Genomic DNA, 20,351 nt, shown 5'->3' with positions numbered 1-20,351 from the left:
TTTTTTTTACCTGTCCTGCTCTGAATTCATATGTGGTATATATATTTACATGCTTTTTTAAAAACTTGTTTTTTTAAATAACTTCAATGTCATAACTAGGCATTTTACAAGATAAGTCTCATCAATGTCTGATTATATTGAATCCAGTTGGGTCCAATTCAGTCAAATTTGATCCAGTCCACCCATACAATCAACACAATCACATATATACTCAATAAAAGTTGTTGCACAATCAAGTCCCATTCCAGTGGTCAGCTAATGCTAATAGGTCAAACGTTATCCAACAAGAGAAGTGCACTAACTCAAACGTGCTTTCCATCGGAAATTAAAAATAAAGGCTAAACGCATAGTAAATAAAAGCATTAGATCTCACAAACAGCTGTTTCCAGAACGCAATACCAGCACCGCTAGTACTTTCTGTCCGATGAACAAAACCCTTTTATCCAAGATTGTAAGTACATATAATCTCCAGTGACATTTAGCGAATTCCAACTGTGTTTTGTCTCCACAGGATGGTACAGAGGATTCATTCTAAAGAATCCTAATGTCAAGGTAAACAAACTTTTTCTTTTTAAGAAATGTGTTTTATCTCCTTGCTTGTATTGAAACTTTATGAAGCCTGCATCAGGTATGTATTCAAAACCCAACAGCTGCACCAGCTTTCAAACCGTTTTAGTGTTGCCTTACGGTCTCTCCCGAACTGCAACAGTCGGTCATCTTACAGAGACGCGTAGGAAGGTTTGAAGAGTCGCGCTGCGGTTCTGGCCCGAAACACAGTGGCGCAAATATGAGCGTGATGGAAACAGTAAGCAGAAACGAGCCTCCCCGTCAGAAATGGTCTGTAGCCAAAGATGAAAGGAAGATGGGAGAGGAATGTAAAAACGCCTGGAAATTCACAGCAATCTGCCTCAGTGGTTGTTTAAAGAGCAAAACATGCAGCGGTGTTGAGTAACCTTTAAAAAGAAAATATTATACAGAGGAAATGCTGGTGTTTTAAAGTGCGTATCTTGTAAGGCTCTTGAAGTTTTACTTTTGACCGTTTCATTTTTTGAAAATTGCAATCTGGATTCACTGTTTTTGAATATACAGGGAGGTTAATATTGCTCACTTAGCTATTCATAGTAGGGACAAGTCTTTTAAAAGACACCATAGAATTGTATTCTACTTGATATTTGTCAAATGACTTATCTTTATTTAAGCGTGTGTTGACATATTTTTTCCAAAATTTGCAATCTTTTGGGTCTGAATACGAGTCTGGTCACATTTACACTTCTTTAGCTGAGTTTTAAGACTTGTAGCTGATGATGAAAAGCAGGAAAGATGTAGATATGTGTGTGAATAGGTGGGAAGAAGTTTTAGATAATGGACGGATTTAAAAAAAATGTATAGATAAATGATTGTAATGAATTTTGAACAAAAGATGGATGGATAGACGGAAAAATCTAACACTTAGACAACGTGGAACGAGTTGGGTAATATACAGTTTTGTACACGCTTTTCTTGTAAACCTTTAAGAAAAATGTGCATTTTAAGACTGTAGCCGTTCTCATCTTCGTCCTCCTACCTCAAACTTCATTTTATCCACACATACTTAGCTCTAAGTTGTTTATCACACGGACAGTCTGGTGCTAATGGCGCCAGAGGCGAACGGCAACGAGAGCGTTCCAATTAACCTGCCTTTGTTCAATCCAAAGGGAATCTTCCCATGCAGTTACATCCACCTGAAGAACGCCGTCGTGAAGAACAAAGGGTGAGTCTCCGGTTCGCCGTTTCCGTTTGTGAAAGCGACGACTCGTTCTCACGCAAACGTCTTGCAGGCAATTTGAGACCGTGATTCCCGTCGAAGACTCTGTCATCACGGAGATGACGTCGACCCTGAGAGAGTGGGGCGCCATGTGGAAGCAGCTCTACGTGGTAGGGATGATTACATGCATTCAGACCCAATTTCAGTGTGAGTTTATACGGGACTCGGTGATTGGAAAACGGTTAAAGCCGTTTCCGTGCCCTTTCATTTGCTGAATTGATTGCGTTTGTGGCCCATTAAGCTATCTGGGGGGCTGATTGAACTGAACTGATGAATACTTTGAGATCGAAGAGCATAGATTCGCTACAAAAAGCAGCAGGGCACTGAAGCTTATTAGCTAAAATCCATTTTTAGCTGGTTTTTTTTTCCCCCCACCTCATTATTGTGACACTTTAAAGGGTGGCTTGTCACTTGTAAATTTTCAAGCTGGCAATGGTTGCACATTTCTACTCAGGCAGTGTCCCTCCATTAATAGGCACCCTTTAAAAAAGCTTTAAAAACACAAATCTTCTATTGTTGGATAATCTGTTGCTTCCCAAACATTTCCTTTCTAATAGATTATCTTAAAATATTTTTTTCTTTGTATTTTTTGCAAAGAAAATTATTTAGATTTTTGAAGTCGTTTTGAAGTTGAAGCTGATCTAATTCCACCTGCTCCTCTCTAAATGTGCGATTTTATATACATGTGTATATATGTATATATATAAAATATTCCGTCACGTTTGGCTGCGTCTTGTCTCAAAGCTTTCTTTCCTTCTCCTTCCTCTCCATCACTTTCACCTCCCCGCAGAAGAACGAGGGCGACTTGTTCCATCGGCTCTGGCACGTGATGAATGAAATCTTGGACCTGAGGAGGCAGGTGCTGGTCGGCCACCTAACTCACGACCGAATGAAGGACGTCAAGCAGCACATCACGGCGAGGCTGGACTGGGGCAACGAGTGAGTATCAGGCCGCCGATGTTCAAGTAAGTCTTTCGTAGAAGCGATACGGGTTCGAGATCGGCTACGCCGTCTAAGGCGAGACATTTATTTTGGCCATTTTAAAGTGCAACTGTGGTTGTGATATAAAGTCACGATGTTTGGGAGATGTCACAATGAAAAGTCTTTGGCTTTGCCTGAAAAGTTTGTCCTCTTGTAGATTTTACAGCGAGCCGACTAATCTGTCGTCAGCCCAGCCTCTTCCCGTTCGAGGTAGCAAAAGAAACAGTTGAACCGATAATGTAAGATCCTCGAGCGAGTAACGCTCTGGACTCTGCAGGTCATATTTTTCTGCCATTCTTCCGAGGTTGTTGTTGTTGTTGTTGTTGTTGTGAGGATAAAAAAAAAGATTTTCTTTTGATGACTTTTCCATGAAGGTCAGACTCCTGCCGAGTTCAGCCACGTCTTTGATTTGTTTTTCCCAGCAACCCCACGAGCGTCGTCTCGTCAGGTTTTCTTGGTCTCGCCGAGTTCATCTTGACCTTCAGACGCTTCTGTTTTCGGCTCCCTCTTTTATCTCGTCAAAGCTGCGGGATCCTCCTGCTTTGTAGGCAGAAATTGTACACGATGTCCTGCATTTTCTATAAAGTGTTAAATTTGAGTTAAACATGAAAAAGACGTGTTTTCTACCAGGGAAACATTATCCTAAAGATATGATTGATTTAGATATGAAAGAGTTGCGTCTTGCACGAAGGTAAAGTCACATTAACGAGTCTGTTTGTGTGACCTTCAACTTTTTGAAGTGCTTTACACCATGAAAACATAATGCGGTAGTTTATTGGTGTAATGAAGCACCAATAAGCACTTTGCCCAATAGCATCAAAATCATCCAAAATATTGATGCCTTGAGTTAAAGGAGCTCAGTGTTTCGCCTGTTTTGCAGTTTTCTGGGAGATTAGTGGAGCATGCCAACAAAATAAGGGAGTAAATCTACCTCCAGGTCTCTTCAGGTTTGGTCGCGTTCATCTTACTGATTTGGTTCAACTAAACTTCTCTCAGGGGGGCGAAGGAAAAAAAAAAAATCTCTCCTCGCTTTTTGCCTCGGATTATTTCTTACACATTTTTGCAGCTCTGTTCTTCCTCTCCAGCTTTTTCTCGCTTGTCACACGTCTGTCTTTTGTCGTCACCTCCGCTCGCTGTAAGCGCGCTCCTCACTCGAATCAAGTCGGTCTCACACAGCCGGCGCTGGCTCCATCCCTCCTGCTGTTTGCCTCTCTCCAATCTCTTACCGCTCAATGCTGATGGGTTAAAAGAAGGAAAAGAAAAAAAAAACCCTCAACTTGTGTCACATCCTCATTCTGTGTGCTTTTTACCTTTTTTATTTTTTTTTTTTCACTCTCCCACTGTTGGCCGTTCTCAAACGTTCACACATCCATCATTAGTGAGAGGGGGACATGTTTGGAGAGTCTCTCTCTGTGGGCCTTTTTCTCTTTTATTGCTGCAAAGGAGACACCTAGCGCTGGATGGTGTTGGTCTGAACCGCAGGAGAAGGGATGATGGGGGAAAAAAAAAAAAATGGTTTTAACTCTCACATTGGGAGAGTTGAGAATCGAGACCGGAGAGGCGCATAAGCGGATATGAGCAACTGCTGAGAGGTGCAGGAGGACAGGGCAAACGGAAAGGAGCTGAAGAAGAAGTGGGACCATTTGTCAGACGGATTTAAAACCCCGACTGAGGTGGCAGTCGTGTTGGTTTTTGCAGCTGCGCGTCACAGTTCAAAGCACTCTGTGTCTGATTTGTCTTATCTGTGTTTGTTTTAGACAACTCTGCTTGGACCTGGTGCCCAGGCGGGAGTTCAGCATGGTGGACCCAGACGAAATCAGCGTAACAGAACTGTACAGACTGGTGAGGACTCCTGATGTTGGTCAAAACCTCATTTATTGTTCACATGGTTGAGGGATTTTTCCCTTTAATGGTTTTTCTACCTGTGTAAGTGTTGGGCTGCAATCTTTCGCCTTATGTTTTACTGACACTGTTGATTTTTTTTCTTTCTTTTTTTTTTTTTTTTTTTTACTTCTAGGTCTAGGAGTCGATATGATATTTAAAAAAATTTTTCCCCCTGACTTCCTTGGTTTCCCTTAATGCACTTTACAAGATGAGCAGGTCCAATTCCTATTAAATCATACAGAGTCCAGTCTGAGCAAAAATCAATTTGACTCAATCATAATGCGATCCAGTTGTATGATCACCATCACAACCCATTATGTACTGTACAAATTAATCCAACATATCATAGTTAAAACATTTAAAACGCAATGTCAGTAGGTTACAGTTTGTAAATATCTAAAGAAACTCAGTTGATTTAAGCCCTGCACACACAGAGAGAGGAGTAATGTATATTTTTGTGCTGTAGGACAGATTTGCCCGTCCTTCCATATTTTCCTCCTTTTCTCTCCCTCCCCCCCCCTCCCCTCCCTCTGCCTTTTCCTCCAAAATTTTTCCCACCCGTCTTTTCTTGAACCCCATCCACTGTTACCGTGGCAACCACTCCTCTGCCCCGGCTCAGAGCAAAGGAGGGGTGGGGGGGGATTATATCACACGTACTCTCGCTCTGTGTCGGCTTTCGCTTCAGAGAGGGGTAATTGAGGCCCTTAATCCATCTGTTTCATTTCGGTTGTTAGCCGAAACAAAGGCAGCCGTAGTGGATGAAAGCAAAACAACACACCTCTGTTACAAAATAAGCAAATGACTGCAATTCCCAGCTACAGTGAAAAAAAGAAAAAAGAAAGGCACTCGCAGCATGCATCCATGAACAAAGACCCAGAAATGAGATTACACAAAGGCACAATAAACCATGTAAATGCTGTAATTACATCAGTGTTTCTCAGTGAGATCTTAAGTTGTGAAAAAGCCTTCAACTTATACATTTTGTGATCTGTTATTTTGTTGTGGCTTACATAAGAGGTTTTTTTCTTTATCAGAAAGGAAAACAAAGAGACTGTGTAAAGTTGATGACGGCAAAGTTAACAGCAAAAGTAGTGACTTTAATAACTTCCTCCTGGAAAGAGACACTGCAAAACACAAAAGTTAAATGTCCATTCAATGGAAAAATTACACTGATTTAAAGGCCTTCAAAGAAAAGAGACACGGTTAAACCAAGACACAGCAGAATGGATTAACTTTATATGGGAAAAAAAAGAAACTTGGAACCTCCTAAGTTAATAACAGCAATACCTCCATCAATTTCCCAATCCAGGAAGTGGATATAACTAAACATACGAGCACCAACGTGTTTGGGCAGGCTGACTTTATGCAGGAGATGAAAACAAAGGCGGTACTCAAATGTTACCTTGATGACGTCCTGTAACTTGGAGAAACACAAACGTACACAGAATCAGTGGACCAGGAGAGCTTTCTGTGGAAAAGACGATATTAAAACGGTACACATGTAATGGCATACTGGTTGTACAAGTGGCTCTATTCGGGAAAGGTTAACTTCAAGGTCAACAAATCATGTGACATTTGAGCGGAGGCAGGAAAGAAACCTTTAGCTAAGCAGTACAGCCGAGTACTACTATCTAGCTAGTAAATATTTGTGACGTCCAGAAGTTTGAATGTTGGATTTATCTTGAGAAGTCGGTAACATCGTGCAACATTGAGTCGTAAGCTCTTCTGATTTGTCTGTAAAAAAAAGAAAAAAAGACGTGTCTCAGTTTTTCTGTACTTATTCAGAAAGTAAATTAACACCGTTTGAGATTTTGGCTTTAGGGAAAGGATAAGAGGATTACTTTACTGTCAGAAAAGCCTCGGTTTAATTTGCGGCTCTCCGTATTATATTGCCTTCATCCTGGTTGCAAGCAAAAATGTATAAATTTGTTTTGAATTTGACTTCTACAAATAAGTTTTTTCTTCTTCTTCATATATTTATATTAAAAAAAACTTATGTAGAAAGAGACACCGACTTTTTTTTTTATTTTTAAAACCACTAATTGGCTCCCTATTCTCAGCCTGAGTCAGCTCACTTGGGATCGTCTCCTACTGCCCAAATGCAATTGAACCTCATACTTCCCACTTAGTCCTTGGAGATTGAGATTAGTTCATTAATTGTGGTGAATCATACAACTGTGAAGGATCACTCAGGCCTGGCACAGGACGTGCTGGCAAAGCTTCCTGTTTGGCATTGCTTGTTGTGGGAGAAGGCCTGCGTTCTCCCAAGATTTTTGGCACCCTTAGTAAAGACATGTAAAAAGAAAAAAAAAAATCTGAAAAAAAAATATTTTCATATCAGAGGCTTCATATTTTCTCAGTAGTTTCCTTTTCCTGAAAAAAGTCAATGGACATTTGCTTAAATGACCTATTCTCTAAATGAAACGGGCCTTTGTGGTCTAGTCAAAGGCCCGGGAAAAGTTTTGAAAGTTCAACTCTGAAGTTAAAAAAGTATATAAAAAAAATTTATATAATTTTCTAAGAGCAATTATTTTCTAACATGGGACTTTTTTTAAATAGATATATATATTTCCACACCATTTCTCTCCTTGAAATCGTCTAGTGGATGCCTTTTTTTCTTCTTCTTCTTCTTCCAGTCTCGTATTCTTGTTGAATCTCAAACACTGACTTCGATTGAGGCATTTGAAGCAGTGCAGTGCTTTAAGCAAAGCTCTGGTCAATTTTTACGACATGCGGGAAAATGGGTGAATGCGCTCTTGAGTCGTTTATGTTTTTTGGCCACCCACTCCTGGGAAGGCTCACCTATGACTGATATTTTTTTCTATTTGGGCGGGGGAAAGCTCTCTGTGGTTTAATGGAGTCCCACAGAAATTAGAAATGGCTTTGCAACCCTTTAAAGATCGATGTTTCTCAACGACTTTCTCTTCCAATCTCGAATTTCTTTAGGCTGCGGCACGGTGTTTAGCTGTGTGCTGTATTTATGTTCTGCTTAAGCGATTGGTTGTGGTTGGTGAAATAAACTCGTCTTTGGAAAATTGTGGTTCATCACAGCTCATTCATGATTTGTTTTGAAGGTTGTTGAGGTCCATGTTTGGCCCCAAAGCAGTGCACCATGGGTATTTTAGTACTCTAAAATAAAGAGGAACAAATCCCTTTGTAAATATTCTGAATAATACAGTATTTTTATTTTTTTTACAGAGCCTTTTCACAACATGGTTGCTAGTGAACTTTATAGCTGCCTCCTGCAACTCTAAACGCTGTTGGGTGAACTTTATTCCCCTTTTACTGCCAGGCTTTACATAGCAAAGGTTAAGCATGCTGTTTGAACACGCATCTAAAGGTGTTAAAAAAGCAGAAACTGCAGCGTTGTTGTGGTTTTTAGTGCATGCACAACATTCAGTTTGTCCAAAGTCTCAATTCGCAGTAGCTATGGATACGATTAAAACAAGACATGCTTCTGAAAATATTAGAAGTAATGCTTTGTCTGGCTAAAAAGCCATAAAGAAAATAGCAGGTACAAACAAAACAAAAAGGGTGAAAAAAAATACATTGAAATAGGTTGTTAGTGACTCATGGTAGACAATTTCTTTCCTCCTGTGTTGGCTGTCTTCCCTCTTGTAGTTTTTCCCAACTTCTTGTTTGGTTCACTTTGTATTGTTCTCAAAAATTCCTAAATAATAAATAAATAGACAAAAATGACATCGGCATGCCCAGCTGTCTCCTGCCTTCTTCTTCTTCTTCTTCTTCTTCTCCTCGCCTTGCCGTTGGAATGTCGCCGTGCCCCGTCCTTTGTGTCAAGTCATCCAGAAGCTGACGCATAACCACAGATTGTTCCCATCAGGCAGCCCGAAACGACGCGCTCAAAATAACCTCATAATAAAAACCCAAAGCGCAAATTAGGCATTCCCCCCACCGGAACCAGTCATTTTACGTCAAACTCGGCAGCCCGGCCCCGGCCCGTGTCGTCGCCGAGGCACTGATCCCTTAAAGTCGGCGGCGGGCGCCTTGTTTTTAGATCGTTCCAACAGGTGGCTATTTCTGGGGCCTCAGTCATGCAGGGGGAGACGGGGCTAGACAAAACATATTTGTCGCTTCAAGAGGCGGCGTTGTTGTTGTTTTCGAAATGATTCATGAGCTCATCTTTGCCGGAGTCTCATGTGAATAAGTGGTTTACTCAATGATGTGTTTGTAGCAAAGCTGTTTCCTACAGGACAATGTTTTTCATATTCTTTTCTCGTCGTGCCTGTTTATCACATCTGACTTGCGTCGTGTCTAAGTACGGAGTCTTCTCTTAACGTTTGGACACGCTGGCTGAATTTTCCCATCAAAGCAACACTGAGTGTACGAAGCAAATGCCAGTGACTGCTCTGGCATTTCTAAAGGGTTTAGTTTGAACCGTGCTTTGCTCCCCCCCCCATCCCTGCCATCAATCTCCGTTCAGTTGTTGTTCCTAGATATTTTCCCCAGCTTTTTTCTTATTTTTTTCCCCCCCTCCAGCTAATTCATCTAGAGAATAATTTCCTAAGGGTACAGATGAGATTTTCTGAAGTGAGGTTCTGTTCACAGGTATAAAACGGTTAATCTACCCACAGTCGGTAACCGTCACGGCAATGACGTTAAGCTACTTTTGCTGTTGAACTCGAAAGTAAATTTTTCGAGGTAGTGTACCTCTAACTGTCTTCCTCTGTGAAACCTGTACTTTAAGCGAAACTACCTGGTGTAAAAATACTGCGGTGTTAAAGCTGTTTCACTTAAATCTTTACTGGCTTGTCCTTTTTAACGTTTCCTTTTATATCACAGTTTCACTTTGGCCAGTCGCGTTTTTAATGCTTGCTCGGTAGATCATTTCTGCCTCACAGATTCTCTTTTCCCTTATAAATAATCATTGGGTTTTCTACACGCAATCATGAAACGACCTTGGATTAAAGTTCATAAAACAGAATTAGTTTAAACCATGGTTTGTCTTTTTTTTTTTTTTTGGACTAGCTGTTAACTTTGACCTCCAGAACTGACTAATCTCGATTTTAAAATAAAAAAAGTCCTGAACTATCCCTTCATGTCGGATCTGTTAGCTTTCCATTAATATTAGAACAGCAGCGGAATTTATTCATGCTGGAGAAATATTAATTTAACAAGTTTCGGAGGTTGTGTCTCAGGGACACGGCTTCAGCACCGTCAATGCTAAGGTTGAGTTTTTGTTGGTGTTTTTTTTTTAAACACAATATGCGACTTTTGCTGATGCAGGTTGTCATTTTGGTAGCAGATTGTTCCTCCCTGTCCTTGACTTGCCCCTGTTGTGTATTTGCAGTTCTTCTTTTTTTTTTTTTCTTTCTTTTTTTAATATTTCTCTCATTTTCAAATTCTTATTTTTACAACCCCTCCCCGCCTCCCGTCCCCCCCCTCAAACCTCCTGTTGTGTGTTTTCACTACAGCAGTGAATTTAAGACATGATTTGGCAGTACCTCCTTTGACCATCTGGTGCTGTTTGTGTGCAGTATTTTTGGACATCGACAGCAGACCGGGATAAACCTCTCATGCTGTTAAGTGAGCAGTAATGCGCATGTTGATCTAGACGGTAGTTGCCGTTCTATGATGCAATCCTGGGCAAGGCCTTACTGCTGGTATCCTATATAGCCTGACCTAATGCAGCATGTAATGACCACCTGCAGACCACATTGAGATGTGACGTTTACTTTCTGTTAATCATGCTCTGCATTAAAAGACCGTTTGATCATTTTTGCTCCGAATATAATTTGACCCTTTTGGGGAAAAAACATCAGTAGGGAGATTGTTACTTTTAGCTGTTTAGGTGACATAAAATGCCTTTTTTTACTTTCATTGGTGTGAACAAGTTTTTTTCAAACCTCTAGTTTTTTTTTGCATAGTCCTATGTTCCAACATTTATCATCTTTTGTATTAGGATTTTGTGTGAAAGACCAACAAAAGCAGTGCACAGCTGTGCATTATAATGTTTTGTTGCAGCTGAAAATCCAAAATGTTTGGCATGCGTTTTAATTCAGCCATCCTTGAGTTGGAACTTTTTTTTTATTTTTATTTTTTTTATCCCATTTTGGTGTAATTACAGCTTCACAGCAGCTTTGCGCATCTCAAAATGAAAATGTTGCCCATTCTTCTTTGCAAAGAAGTTTAGTTTTGTCCAGATTGGACAGGGAAGACATACAAACAGATATTTGTGAGTTTTCTGGCAGTTCTCTGCCACACACGGTGGATTTGCACGCTGTCCAAAATGTTTTATAGCCTAATCCAGGCCTGCCTTGTGCCTTCCTTGATCTTCATGTGGCGCTGTGTTCTCTAACAAACCACTCAGACTTTTACAAAAGAGCTGCGTTTATACTGAAATTAAATTACAAACAGGTGGGGCGGTTGATAGCTCTTGATTTTATTAGGCATCTGAACACCCAACCCATGCTTTCACGTTGCCATGGTTTTTGGTGATACTTGGCATTAGTTCCTCACCATAAATGGCTCTTGCACATTGGCTGGATAATTGTTCTTCTTTTAGGCATCGGAGCAAACGGGGCGAACACAAATGCCACCGCCACACTTTTCATCGTCATTTTTGCGCTGCTTCGTTTTGGCCTATCGCCTAAAATCTCAGCGCAACATGTCGGAAGTTTATGACGTGTTGTAAAGTAAATGCACTCCTTTTTGAGAAACGCCTCGCTCCGCAACCGGCGTGCTGATTGTTTTCTTCGTAATGAGACCGAGACAAACTCTGAACAATCCAGCTGAAGCTCTCACCATATTACCTTCTGGTGCTGTAGGCAGTCTGGAATATTACAGGCTTTATTACCCCGATCTGTTTTCACTTAATCTATATCTGAGCCTCTTTGGAGGTTTGGATATAAATGCAAATCTGCCTGCAAAGATGGGCGCCCCGCTGTGGGATGTCTCGGGGGGGATGTTATTTATCTCTGACTTGGAAATTCAATATTAAATACAGAAGCTAAAATGCGATTGGCTTGTATTTAAAGAACCGAAGCAAATGTGTTGTTTTTTTTCTTCTTCTTCTTGTTCTTCTTGTTCTTCTTCTTCTTCTTCTTCTTCTTCTTCTTCTTTTCCTTCTTCTTCTTCTTCTTTTCCTTCTTCTTCTTCTTCTTTTCCTTCTTCTTCTTCTTCTTTTCCTTCTTCTTCTTTTCCTTCTTCTTCTTCTTTTCCTTCTTCCTCTTCCCCCCCTTTGGTTGTACGTGTTTCTTTCAAGGCTTAAAACTCACAAACTTTTGAACTTTTCTTTCTGTTTTTTTTTTTTAGAACTTGCAAATGTCAGAGATTCTCCAGCTGTTGGAAAGCGATAGGAAAACCTTTTTCTTTTGTTGTTGTTTTTTTAATGTGGTTTTCTCCTGTTTGCTGCAGATGGAACATCGGCATCGTAAGAAGGAGACCGCTACGCCCGCGAGCACCCACCACCTGTTTGTCCATGTGAAGAGCCTGATGAGCGCCAACCTGGGGGAGGAGCTGGAAGTCTTCTTTCACATTTATGATGGACGGGAGAATCGGCCGCTCAGGTGAAAACCCTGCAGCAACACAAACCTCTGTCTGGAAAAGTTGGTCTTTTCCAGCTTTGATTAACTATGGAATTGATTTTGAGTAGATAAAATATGTATGAGAAGATGTTATTTCAATATATTTGTATTTCCAAGCTTAAGTTTTTTTTGTCCTGTGTCTTTAAAAAAAAAAAAAAAACTCATCTCTCAAGCCGGCAAAGCAACAACATAATCAGAAATTGTTTTTGGTTTGCAGTTTCTTTAAATTAGCTGACATTTTCTGTTTGGTCAAATTACAGTCACAAACATTTTTCGCATGGAGCCTCTCATTAAAGTCCACTTGGACACATAAAAGTGGGCGAGGCCGTGCCGTTACTGTTAAATGATGACGTCTGAGCCGCCACATGAAAGAGCCTCTTCACCCATAGAGTCCGCTCCTGCAGCACGAATGGATACGTCCACACATGCCACATCCTCCTGATGAACCGTCACCCCCTCTCCACCAAAAAAGAGAGAGAGAGAGAGGGGACGACGATTAAGCTCCCTAGATTCATAGTTCATAGAGGAGATTCCATTTTATGTCCAAAAAAACAAGAGGCTTTTTAAGGGCAGAGAAAACGAGGGGGCTGAACAGCGAGTGGGCTGAGGAACGAGCTCGGTATCAGCGGAGCTTCTTTTGAAAAAGTCGTGCTTTCGTCTCTTTTGCCTGACAGTATGACAACAGAAACATGAGGGGTGATACTGATAGGACCTAATGTTTTATTACTTTATCTAGGACTCTATTGCAAAAAAGTTGTTTTAACTATAATTCAAGTCAGAAGAATATTTTTTTTCTCACCACTTGTGTGAATAATTGACTGTTCAGAGGAATGGGCTCGTTTGATAACTGAGCAAAAACACGGAAAAAGAAAAAAACATTTGGCTTGTATTACAAGCGGTAATGCCAGTACTATCACTGCTTCAGCCAAAATAGCATTGCATATACTTATTGATGGTATGAGAGGAATTATTCCAGTCTGTGGCTTATGATTTAAATTGTTCAAATTGTTGCTTTTGAGAACTGCAACGCTTTATTCTGAAACCTTAATCAGGTCCTGATGCTTTTGAGGCTTCTAAAATGTATTTTTAATTGTAGGAAAAACAACTGCAATTTCAAAATTTAAACTTGGAGAAAGCTGAAAGTGGGCCATGCCATTTTTCACAAGCTTTTCATCTGATTTTATTTATTATTTTTTTAATTTCTTTTAAGTTTTCAGGGAACTCCAGTTTACTGACAGCGAGCAGAAGCAGAGTCTTACTCTATGCTCTCTGGTGTCTTATTAACAGCGATTTAAATCACGGGAACAGCATATTTTAAATATTTTTAGTGGCTTTCAGTGCTAAAATACTTCAACTGTATGTTCTCTAAAACCAGAAATTATTTAGTCACCACTGTCATGAGCCAGCAGGATTGATTAATGCAGCTCTGCGTACACAAACCAAAGCCACAGTTATGAAAGATTTGAAAGAGTTTCAATTAAAACCCATTAAATCATCACTGATCAATTTTTAGCTCTCCCATTCAAAATAATCATGTTTTTTTCCCCCCCTCGCTCCTTATTTTACAAGTGCATAATTACTGTCCACTGCTGTGATTATGCTCCACTTGGATCACTTCTCCTTCTGATTTCCCTTCTCTCTGCAGCTCTCCTTTATTTCCTCTTTTTATCTGCTGCCATTGAGCACATTAACCAGACTTAAGTAATCACACGCTATCCGTTTTGTGACGCATTTGATTTTGAACAAAGGCAGCAATCATGCTAATCACGTCGTTATGCGACGCGCGATAAACATCGTTCGTCCAACTTTACTGCGAGACTCGCGCAAAGGACGCATAAAACAAACGAACGCACTTCCTTACAGATTTCCTCTGTTTTTGCCGTTTCAGATGGTTAAACGGTAATTAAGATTAGGCGGCGATAACTGGAGTAAATATGAAATGCAGAGCTCAGATGATGATGATTAAGTAATTGTTGCCTAAACGCAATAACTCGTTGTGGCATCCTCCTGGCAAGGCCATGCAATTTATCTAAATTTGATTTATATAAAGACTTTGACTATGGCTCTCTGTAAAAGTTTTTTGCTGGTGTCCTTTGGATTATCACACAAGTGCGCTGGGGATCATCAAGACGTAATTTAGTACATTTGAGACGGCTGTTCTCTCAAATGGGGGGGGGATGTGATACTTTTTGAATCTTTTCACCTACTTCATGTTTGTCAGACGATTTCTATTTCAGTGGTTCTTTTTGTTTGTTTTGTTTTTGTCCAGTCAGAGTATTTCTCTGTGTAACAAAAACTGCGGTTAATCACAATTAATTCATGATTTAACAAGGGAGTAGTTAATGTTTCCATATACAGCTTTTCTGGGTTGGTTTTTTCACCTAATTAGGGAAAGTTGCCTAATGTATTTACTCTAGTTTCTCTGTCTGGTATTAAAATTAGGTTGAAGCGTTTATAAGAAACAATATAAGTAAAAGTTCAAGATATCTCTACGGGGCAAATACTCTTTCCGAGCTTTTACTATTACTTTAAATTTGCATTAAAAAAAGCTGAAAATAGCAGCAGTGTTGGAATAAAGAGACTCTGAGTTTAGAAGCCCTGCCCTAAGAGTCCCATTCCCTGTCTTCTGTGAGCGCAGTTTTGGAAAACAATCGCCGTGGTAACTCATCAGTGTTGACTGTGAATACGCATGGACAAACACACACACACACACGCACGCACACGCACTTTAACGTAATCCAGCTGGCAGAGCGCCACACTGTTGCTGCTCCTACTGTGTTGTCACTGGTGTTTGTCAGACGATTGCGTGTGCGAGCAGATGGGGTTCTGACCCGTCGCCACAATGCTGCGCCAACTCAAGCAGCCATGGCAGCTTCTTTGGGTCCAGCAGGGACTCCTTGTCAAGCCCTTCGACAGGGTGCGCACACGCTTGCACTTGTCATGCTGTGCCGTGCTCACGCCGGTCCTCCACGTTTTTTGTTGTTGTTCGTTTTCTTTTGTTATTTTTGCTGTGTAAGTTTTTTTGTGACAATCAAAAGCCAGCTTAAAGGGAACCTATTACGCAAAATTGCCATTCTGCATGTTTAAACACTGCCATTTGGATCTTAACTGCTTATAAAACAGCCCAAGATCTTAAAAAAAAAAAAACACCCAGTTGTATTTTCTCTTTTTTCCTATTTTTGGCAAACAGTTACTGCTGTTTCAAGAACCTCCTAAATTATCCTAGCAACCCCAACGGAGCTCCAGCATGTTACGCTGTACAATGGCTGCTGGAAAAGACAGGTGTTTTGACTAACCAATAAGAAACCATATGCTGCATTCCTGTTGGTTGTGCAGAAGGCTCTACTTCTGCTTGTCAAAGATGTACGGTTACACAGTTGCGCATTTGTTTGCAGACGTTTTCACATGCGAGTGAACACGTTGAGTTCGGAGCGGCGTGACCGGCAGCAGCAGCAGCTTATTTGGATTGAAAGTGACAAGACACCCTTAAACAAAAGCAGCCAAAGATAGGCAGAATTGATCTGACTAAAATCTCTTGATCTAAGAATGATTTTGTGCAAAAAAAAAAAATAAAAATCTAATAAACATGTTTTCACCTGTTCAGGGAAGCATAATAGGTCACTTTTAAAAATCCTTTCTTCCAGGACTCCATTGCTACCTGCAGGAGTTTTTTTTCCTTTTCTTTGCACCATCTATTCTTGTATTGATTTTTTTCTTCAAATTTGAGGTATATTCTTCTTTTTTTTTAGGTGTGCTCTTGTCAGTTTTCCATTTAGCCTCAAGTGTCGCATTTAAAATCTCCTTTTCTGATTGGAAGGCACAGTGGGAGTGAATTTAACCTTTTTTTGCACGTCCGTTGCTCGGTACAACCGATCCTCAGCCTCCCCAGCCCTTATCGGGTGAGCTCCCTGCTCCTGATGCAATTAGCCGAGGGGAGCAGCAAGCGCCTTCAGACCCCAGTGGGGAGGGAAAACGGCCACTCTGGCTATGCTAATGCGAGGGGGTGATGGAGGCAGATAAGGTCCCACCGGGGTCGGAACGTGGCTCCCCTTGGTTCTGGTGATCAACACGCTGCAGCTGCGAGACAGAAGATTTGCCGGCGAGGGAGGGTTCGCGTCGCGTCAAGGGCAGGATCGGCCAGAGCCTCCGCGTTCGCTGGAGCGGTCGTCAATTGGTGGCTGGGGTTTTTCGACAATGAGACCACTAATTAGGGTTTGGGGAGCGCACGCAGAAATCTCACGTCTGTACGCGAAGGCATCCGTCTCCATATGGTTGGGAGAAATGGTGTGTAAAGTCGCAGACACAGAGAGAGAGAGAGAGAGAGAGGCTAATGAGGAACAACAGCCTTGAAATCAATCTGACGGCAGACCGACTCGTTCCAATACTGTTGATTTTAAAAAGGGAAAACTTTACAGAAGGAATACATGTATGAAAAATCATAAGAGCTTGTATAATTAATTATCAGGAGCATAATTAATTCAGGCATGAGCACCCACTGCCCTACATACACAACGCATTCAGCTTCACCTCATATTTACATCAGCGGAAATTTTTTGGGATTCTGTCGTGACTTTAAATACACGGTTCTCGTGTAGTTTAAGCTGTTCGACTGCAAAATATACACAAATATTTATTCTTGTAGATGTTTCCCCATTGTGTGAAAGTTTACCTTTCTTCCCTCCTTTCATATTTTCAGCCTGATCTGCATTTTTATATTTTTATTTGTCTGCTTTATTGTCTAAAATAGCCTAAAAATAACTGAGCACTTGATTAATTCCAATACAAAAGAGAGTGGGAAAATAAATATAAGAATTTGGGAAATGGATTTTTGCATCTTAATCTCTGTGTGCAGCTCTTAGTGTTGCTGGATTAAACCTATAGGATCTGTTCAGATGCGCCTACTGTAGCTGGTGGAAGCTAGCAGGGCTAGCGGCCTCACCCATTGTCGAGCGCTGGCGAATTACAAGGTTTTCTCTCTGCTTATCTGTAGACTGTGAAAGTCACCTAACTGGATTAGCCTTCAGTTCGTCAGCCAGGATGAGAGGCGCCCAGCAGGACATGGCTGCTGCCTCGCTTAAAATGCACAATATAAAAGGCGGGAGGATGAAGTACAGAGGAGGAAAAAAGAAAAGAGTGCCAAGATTCACTCTTCTTTTTTTTTTTTTTTTGCATGACATTCAATTTCAAAGGCGGCCTGGTGCATTTGAGGTCAGAGTTGTTTCGTTTTCACATATTTCTTGTTTTATTCATTAGGTGCAGATGTTCACATCAGGGATGTTGTGCAGACTGGAATTTTGGAGGCGTTTCGAATTGTGCTGAAAATGATCCGCGCTTGAACAGAACTCGGCTGGTTTTGTTTCTGTAAGCAGAAAAGATGAAAAGTGAAACGCTTCAAGAAGGAAGAGAGGAACTGCAACTTATTAGAGCATTTCTAAGTAAAAGAAACCCATCCACAAGGCCAACTTATCCATGATGGCAGCATTAGGATATGGGATTTTAAAAAAAAGTAGATTTGAACTTTCGGTCAAATCCGCATGGCTAAAAAAAAGATGCCATTGATATAACTGTGGTAATATGACTGTATAAAATGTCTGAAATTAATTTAACATTTTTATCTTGATCGTCCGATCGCCTACATCCCGTTTCTTTCTTCCGTTATTGTAACGGCAGGCCGGAATATGAAACACCAAAGGCGTCGATATTTACAAATCAGACTTTTACCAACCCAAAGAAAACTCCGTCACCCGTCAGACGTTTTTCCAGATAATCTGTGTTGGGAATTGGAAGATCACACTCTCCATCTTTCCTCTCGGCTTGCCTTTCTGCCGCCTCATATTCCATTTCAGAGCGCTACGGCTTGCGGTTTGATCTTTGAAGTGATTCCTCCGATGCCTGCTGCTCAGCACTTGACATTTCTGACACGGTTTCTAATCTTTATTCTGTTCCTGCTCGCAGAGTAACTTGGACACACTCGTTTCTTTTTTTTTTTCCTGCACGACAGTCAGCATATGCTCCTGACCTCCTTAATCATTGTGTGTGTGTGTGTGTGTGTGTGTGTGTGTGCGTGTGCGTGTGTGTGTGTATTCTCTCCCTCCGTCTGTCTCCTCTCCTACAGCGAACGCTTCTTTGTCAGGCTGAATAAAAACGGCTTGCCCAAGTGGCCTGAGAAGACGGAAAGACAATGCACGCTGTTTGTGGTGAGTATTGTCAGGGAGCGATTGTGTGCAAATGTTTCATACGGTAAAGTAAAAAAGCAGCAGAGCGTTTGAGTCCTGTTTTTCTTTCAGGATTTGGGAAGCAGCGACCTACGGAAAGACGTCTACATTGTCGTACACATCATAAGAATTGGTAGGAATAATTTTTTTTTTTATGTTCATCTAATGCAGTGGTTCTCAAATAGTGGGGTGCGGTGCAATACCTGGGGGGGCGCGTGTGAACCTGGGGAACAGGCTTTTTTTTTTTTTTTTTTTTTTGGGGCGTACTAGTATAAAGTGTAATTGCGCATCCACTACAGTAGGCGGCAGTGGCGCTGTCATTGTTACTTCTGTCACGTTTGCGACAGTGCAACATTTTACGACTTACAAGACAACAGGTTTGCCTTGGTTAGCAGTGTTGAGTCAACAGAAAGCTCCGACTGCGTTCTGTCTATAGCCTCCGTTATTCAACATAACAACCCCCAACATGAAAAAGTTTTAACAGGGATGAAAAGAAAAGCAGAGAGAGACAAAGATAATAATGAGACAAAAGAAAGTCACCGAAAGCTAAGACGAGGAAATACGACGAAGTGTATTTAGTGCTTGGCTTCACTGTCACTACAGTTGAAGAAGAGGAAAGACCGGTGTGTTTCTGTGCCTAAAAATGCTCGCAGCGGACAGCATGAAGCCAAATAAATTAGCGCGTCACTTAAATACGTTACACTCCAATCACGCCGATAAGCCGCTAGAGTTTTTTCAGCGAAAACGTGCTGAATATTGCCAACAGTCATCCCACTTTGTGAAGGCTACTTCAGTAAACCATCGAGCGCTGTTAGCATCATATAAGGTGGCGTACCAAATTGCACAGTGCAAAAAGCCCCACACCATAGCAGAGGAGCTGATATGCAGAGACGGATAGTCACGGTGGGGAGTGGGGGGCGCGAATAGTTTTCTTCTTGCTAGAGGGGGGCGTAACAGAAAATAATTGAGAAGCACTGATCTAATGGGTGAATCTCATTACTAGGTTAAGTATATCAATGGAAAGTTGAGTGGAAGGAAAACTTTCCATTNGGGAGAATTGACCATTGACCAGGCAAAAGTGAAAATTTTATAACATTGTTTGTTTATTGAAGTGTTCACTTCTTATTCAGATCAATGAAATTCTGATATTTTAAAAAAATATTTGGTCTTGTATAATATTTCAATTTTAATATTTTGATGAGTGGAATTTATGGTCTATGTACGATGCAGCTACATTTGGGTTTCACGTTTACATTCGAGTTGCTGAAGTTGACGAGCTTTTCCAGGGTTACTTTGGTTTATTTGTGTTCAATAGAATATGGTGCATTTTAATAATTCTCTTTGGCTCTGTATTGTGTGTGTGTGTGTGTGTGTGTGTGTGCGTGTGTGTGTGTGTGTGTAGGGAGGATGGGAGCAGGAGAGAAGAAGAACACGTGCAGTGTGCAGTACAGGCGGCCGTTCGGCTGTGCTGTTGTCAGCATTGCGGACCTCCTCACTGCTGACTCCAAGGATGACCACTTACTGAAGGTTTATGCGTAAGTCAGAGGGAAAAATCTTTCTGTTATTATTTTTTTTTAAATCAGTGGAACGCTTCGGAGCCAACAATAATTTATAATTTTTTTTTTTTTGGTCCATTAGAATATAACTTTTAGCAAAAGAAAAATAAAATAAAATAAAAACTCCTTTTCTGATGGGCTTTGTTTGCAGAAGTGTCAGAGGAAGCATTCGCCTGTCCAATATTGTTTGTTCCCGTGACGCCCTCGAGGTTATAAGTTATGGGTGACACAGAAATTTGACCCAAATTATAAATGGAACATGTAAATTTAGCTCCAAAATGCTGCCTCCTGTTTTAAATGCGTGACAATAGTAAGCAGGGTTTGTTAGTTGTGTCTTTATAGAGTTTTAACTGAATGTTTTTGGGAC

At 40.9% G+C, this 20,351-nt stretch overlaps 1 protein-coding gene across 5 annotated transcripts in view; it reads left to right on the top strand.

The window, feature by feature from the left end:
* Positions 1–20,351, top strand: part of dock4b (dedicator of cytokinesis 4b) — a 176,926-nt gene that overhangs the window by 97,755 nt on the left and 58,820 nt on the right. For all 5 annotated transcript variants that reach the window (XM_016664126.1, XM_007578639.2, XM_016664134.1 and 2 more), the window contains 9 exons: positions 512–552; positions 1,695–1,750; positions 1,818–1,914; positions 2,595–2,743; positions 4,543–4,627; positions 12,044–12,195; positions 18,329–18,410; positions 18,501–18,561; positions 19,831–19,963. In XM_016664126.1, the coding sequence (XP_016519612.1) occupies positions 512–552; positions 1,695–1,750; positions 1,818–1,914; positions 2,595–2,743; positions 4,543–4,627; positions 12,044–12,195; positions 18,329–18,410; positions 18,501–18,561; positions 19,831–19,963 (856 nt within the window). The remainder of the gene's footprint in view (positions 1–511; positions 553–1,694; positions 1,751–1,817; positions 1,915–2,594; positions 2,744–4,542; positions 4,628–12,043; positions 12,196–18,328; positions 18,411–18,500; positions 18,562–19,830; positions 19,964–20,351) is intronic.

The sequence above is a fragment of the Poecilia formosa genome, unplaced genomic scaffold (genome assembly GCF_000485575.1).
Source record: "Poecilia formosa unplaced genomic scaffold, Poecilia_formosa-5.1.2 Scaffold9, whole genome shotgun sequence".
Classification (NCBI taxonomy): domain Eukaryota; kingdom Metazoa; phylum Chordata; class Actinopteri; order Cyprinodontiformes; family Poeciliidae; genus Poecilia; species Poecilia formosa.
The sequence above is the reverse complement of the archived record's forward strand: the minus strand, read 5'-3'. Positions and strand labels throughout refer to the sequence as shown.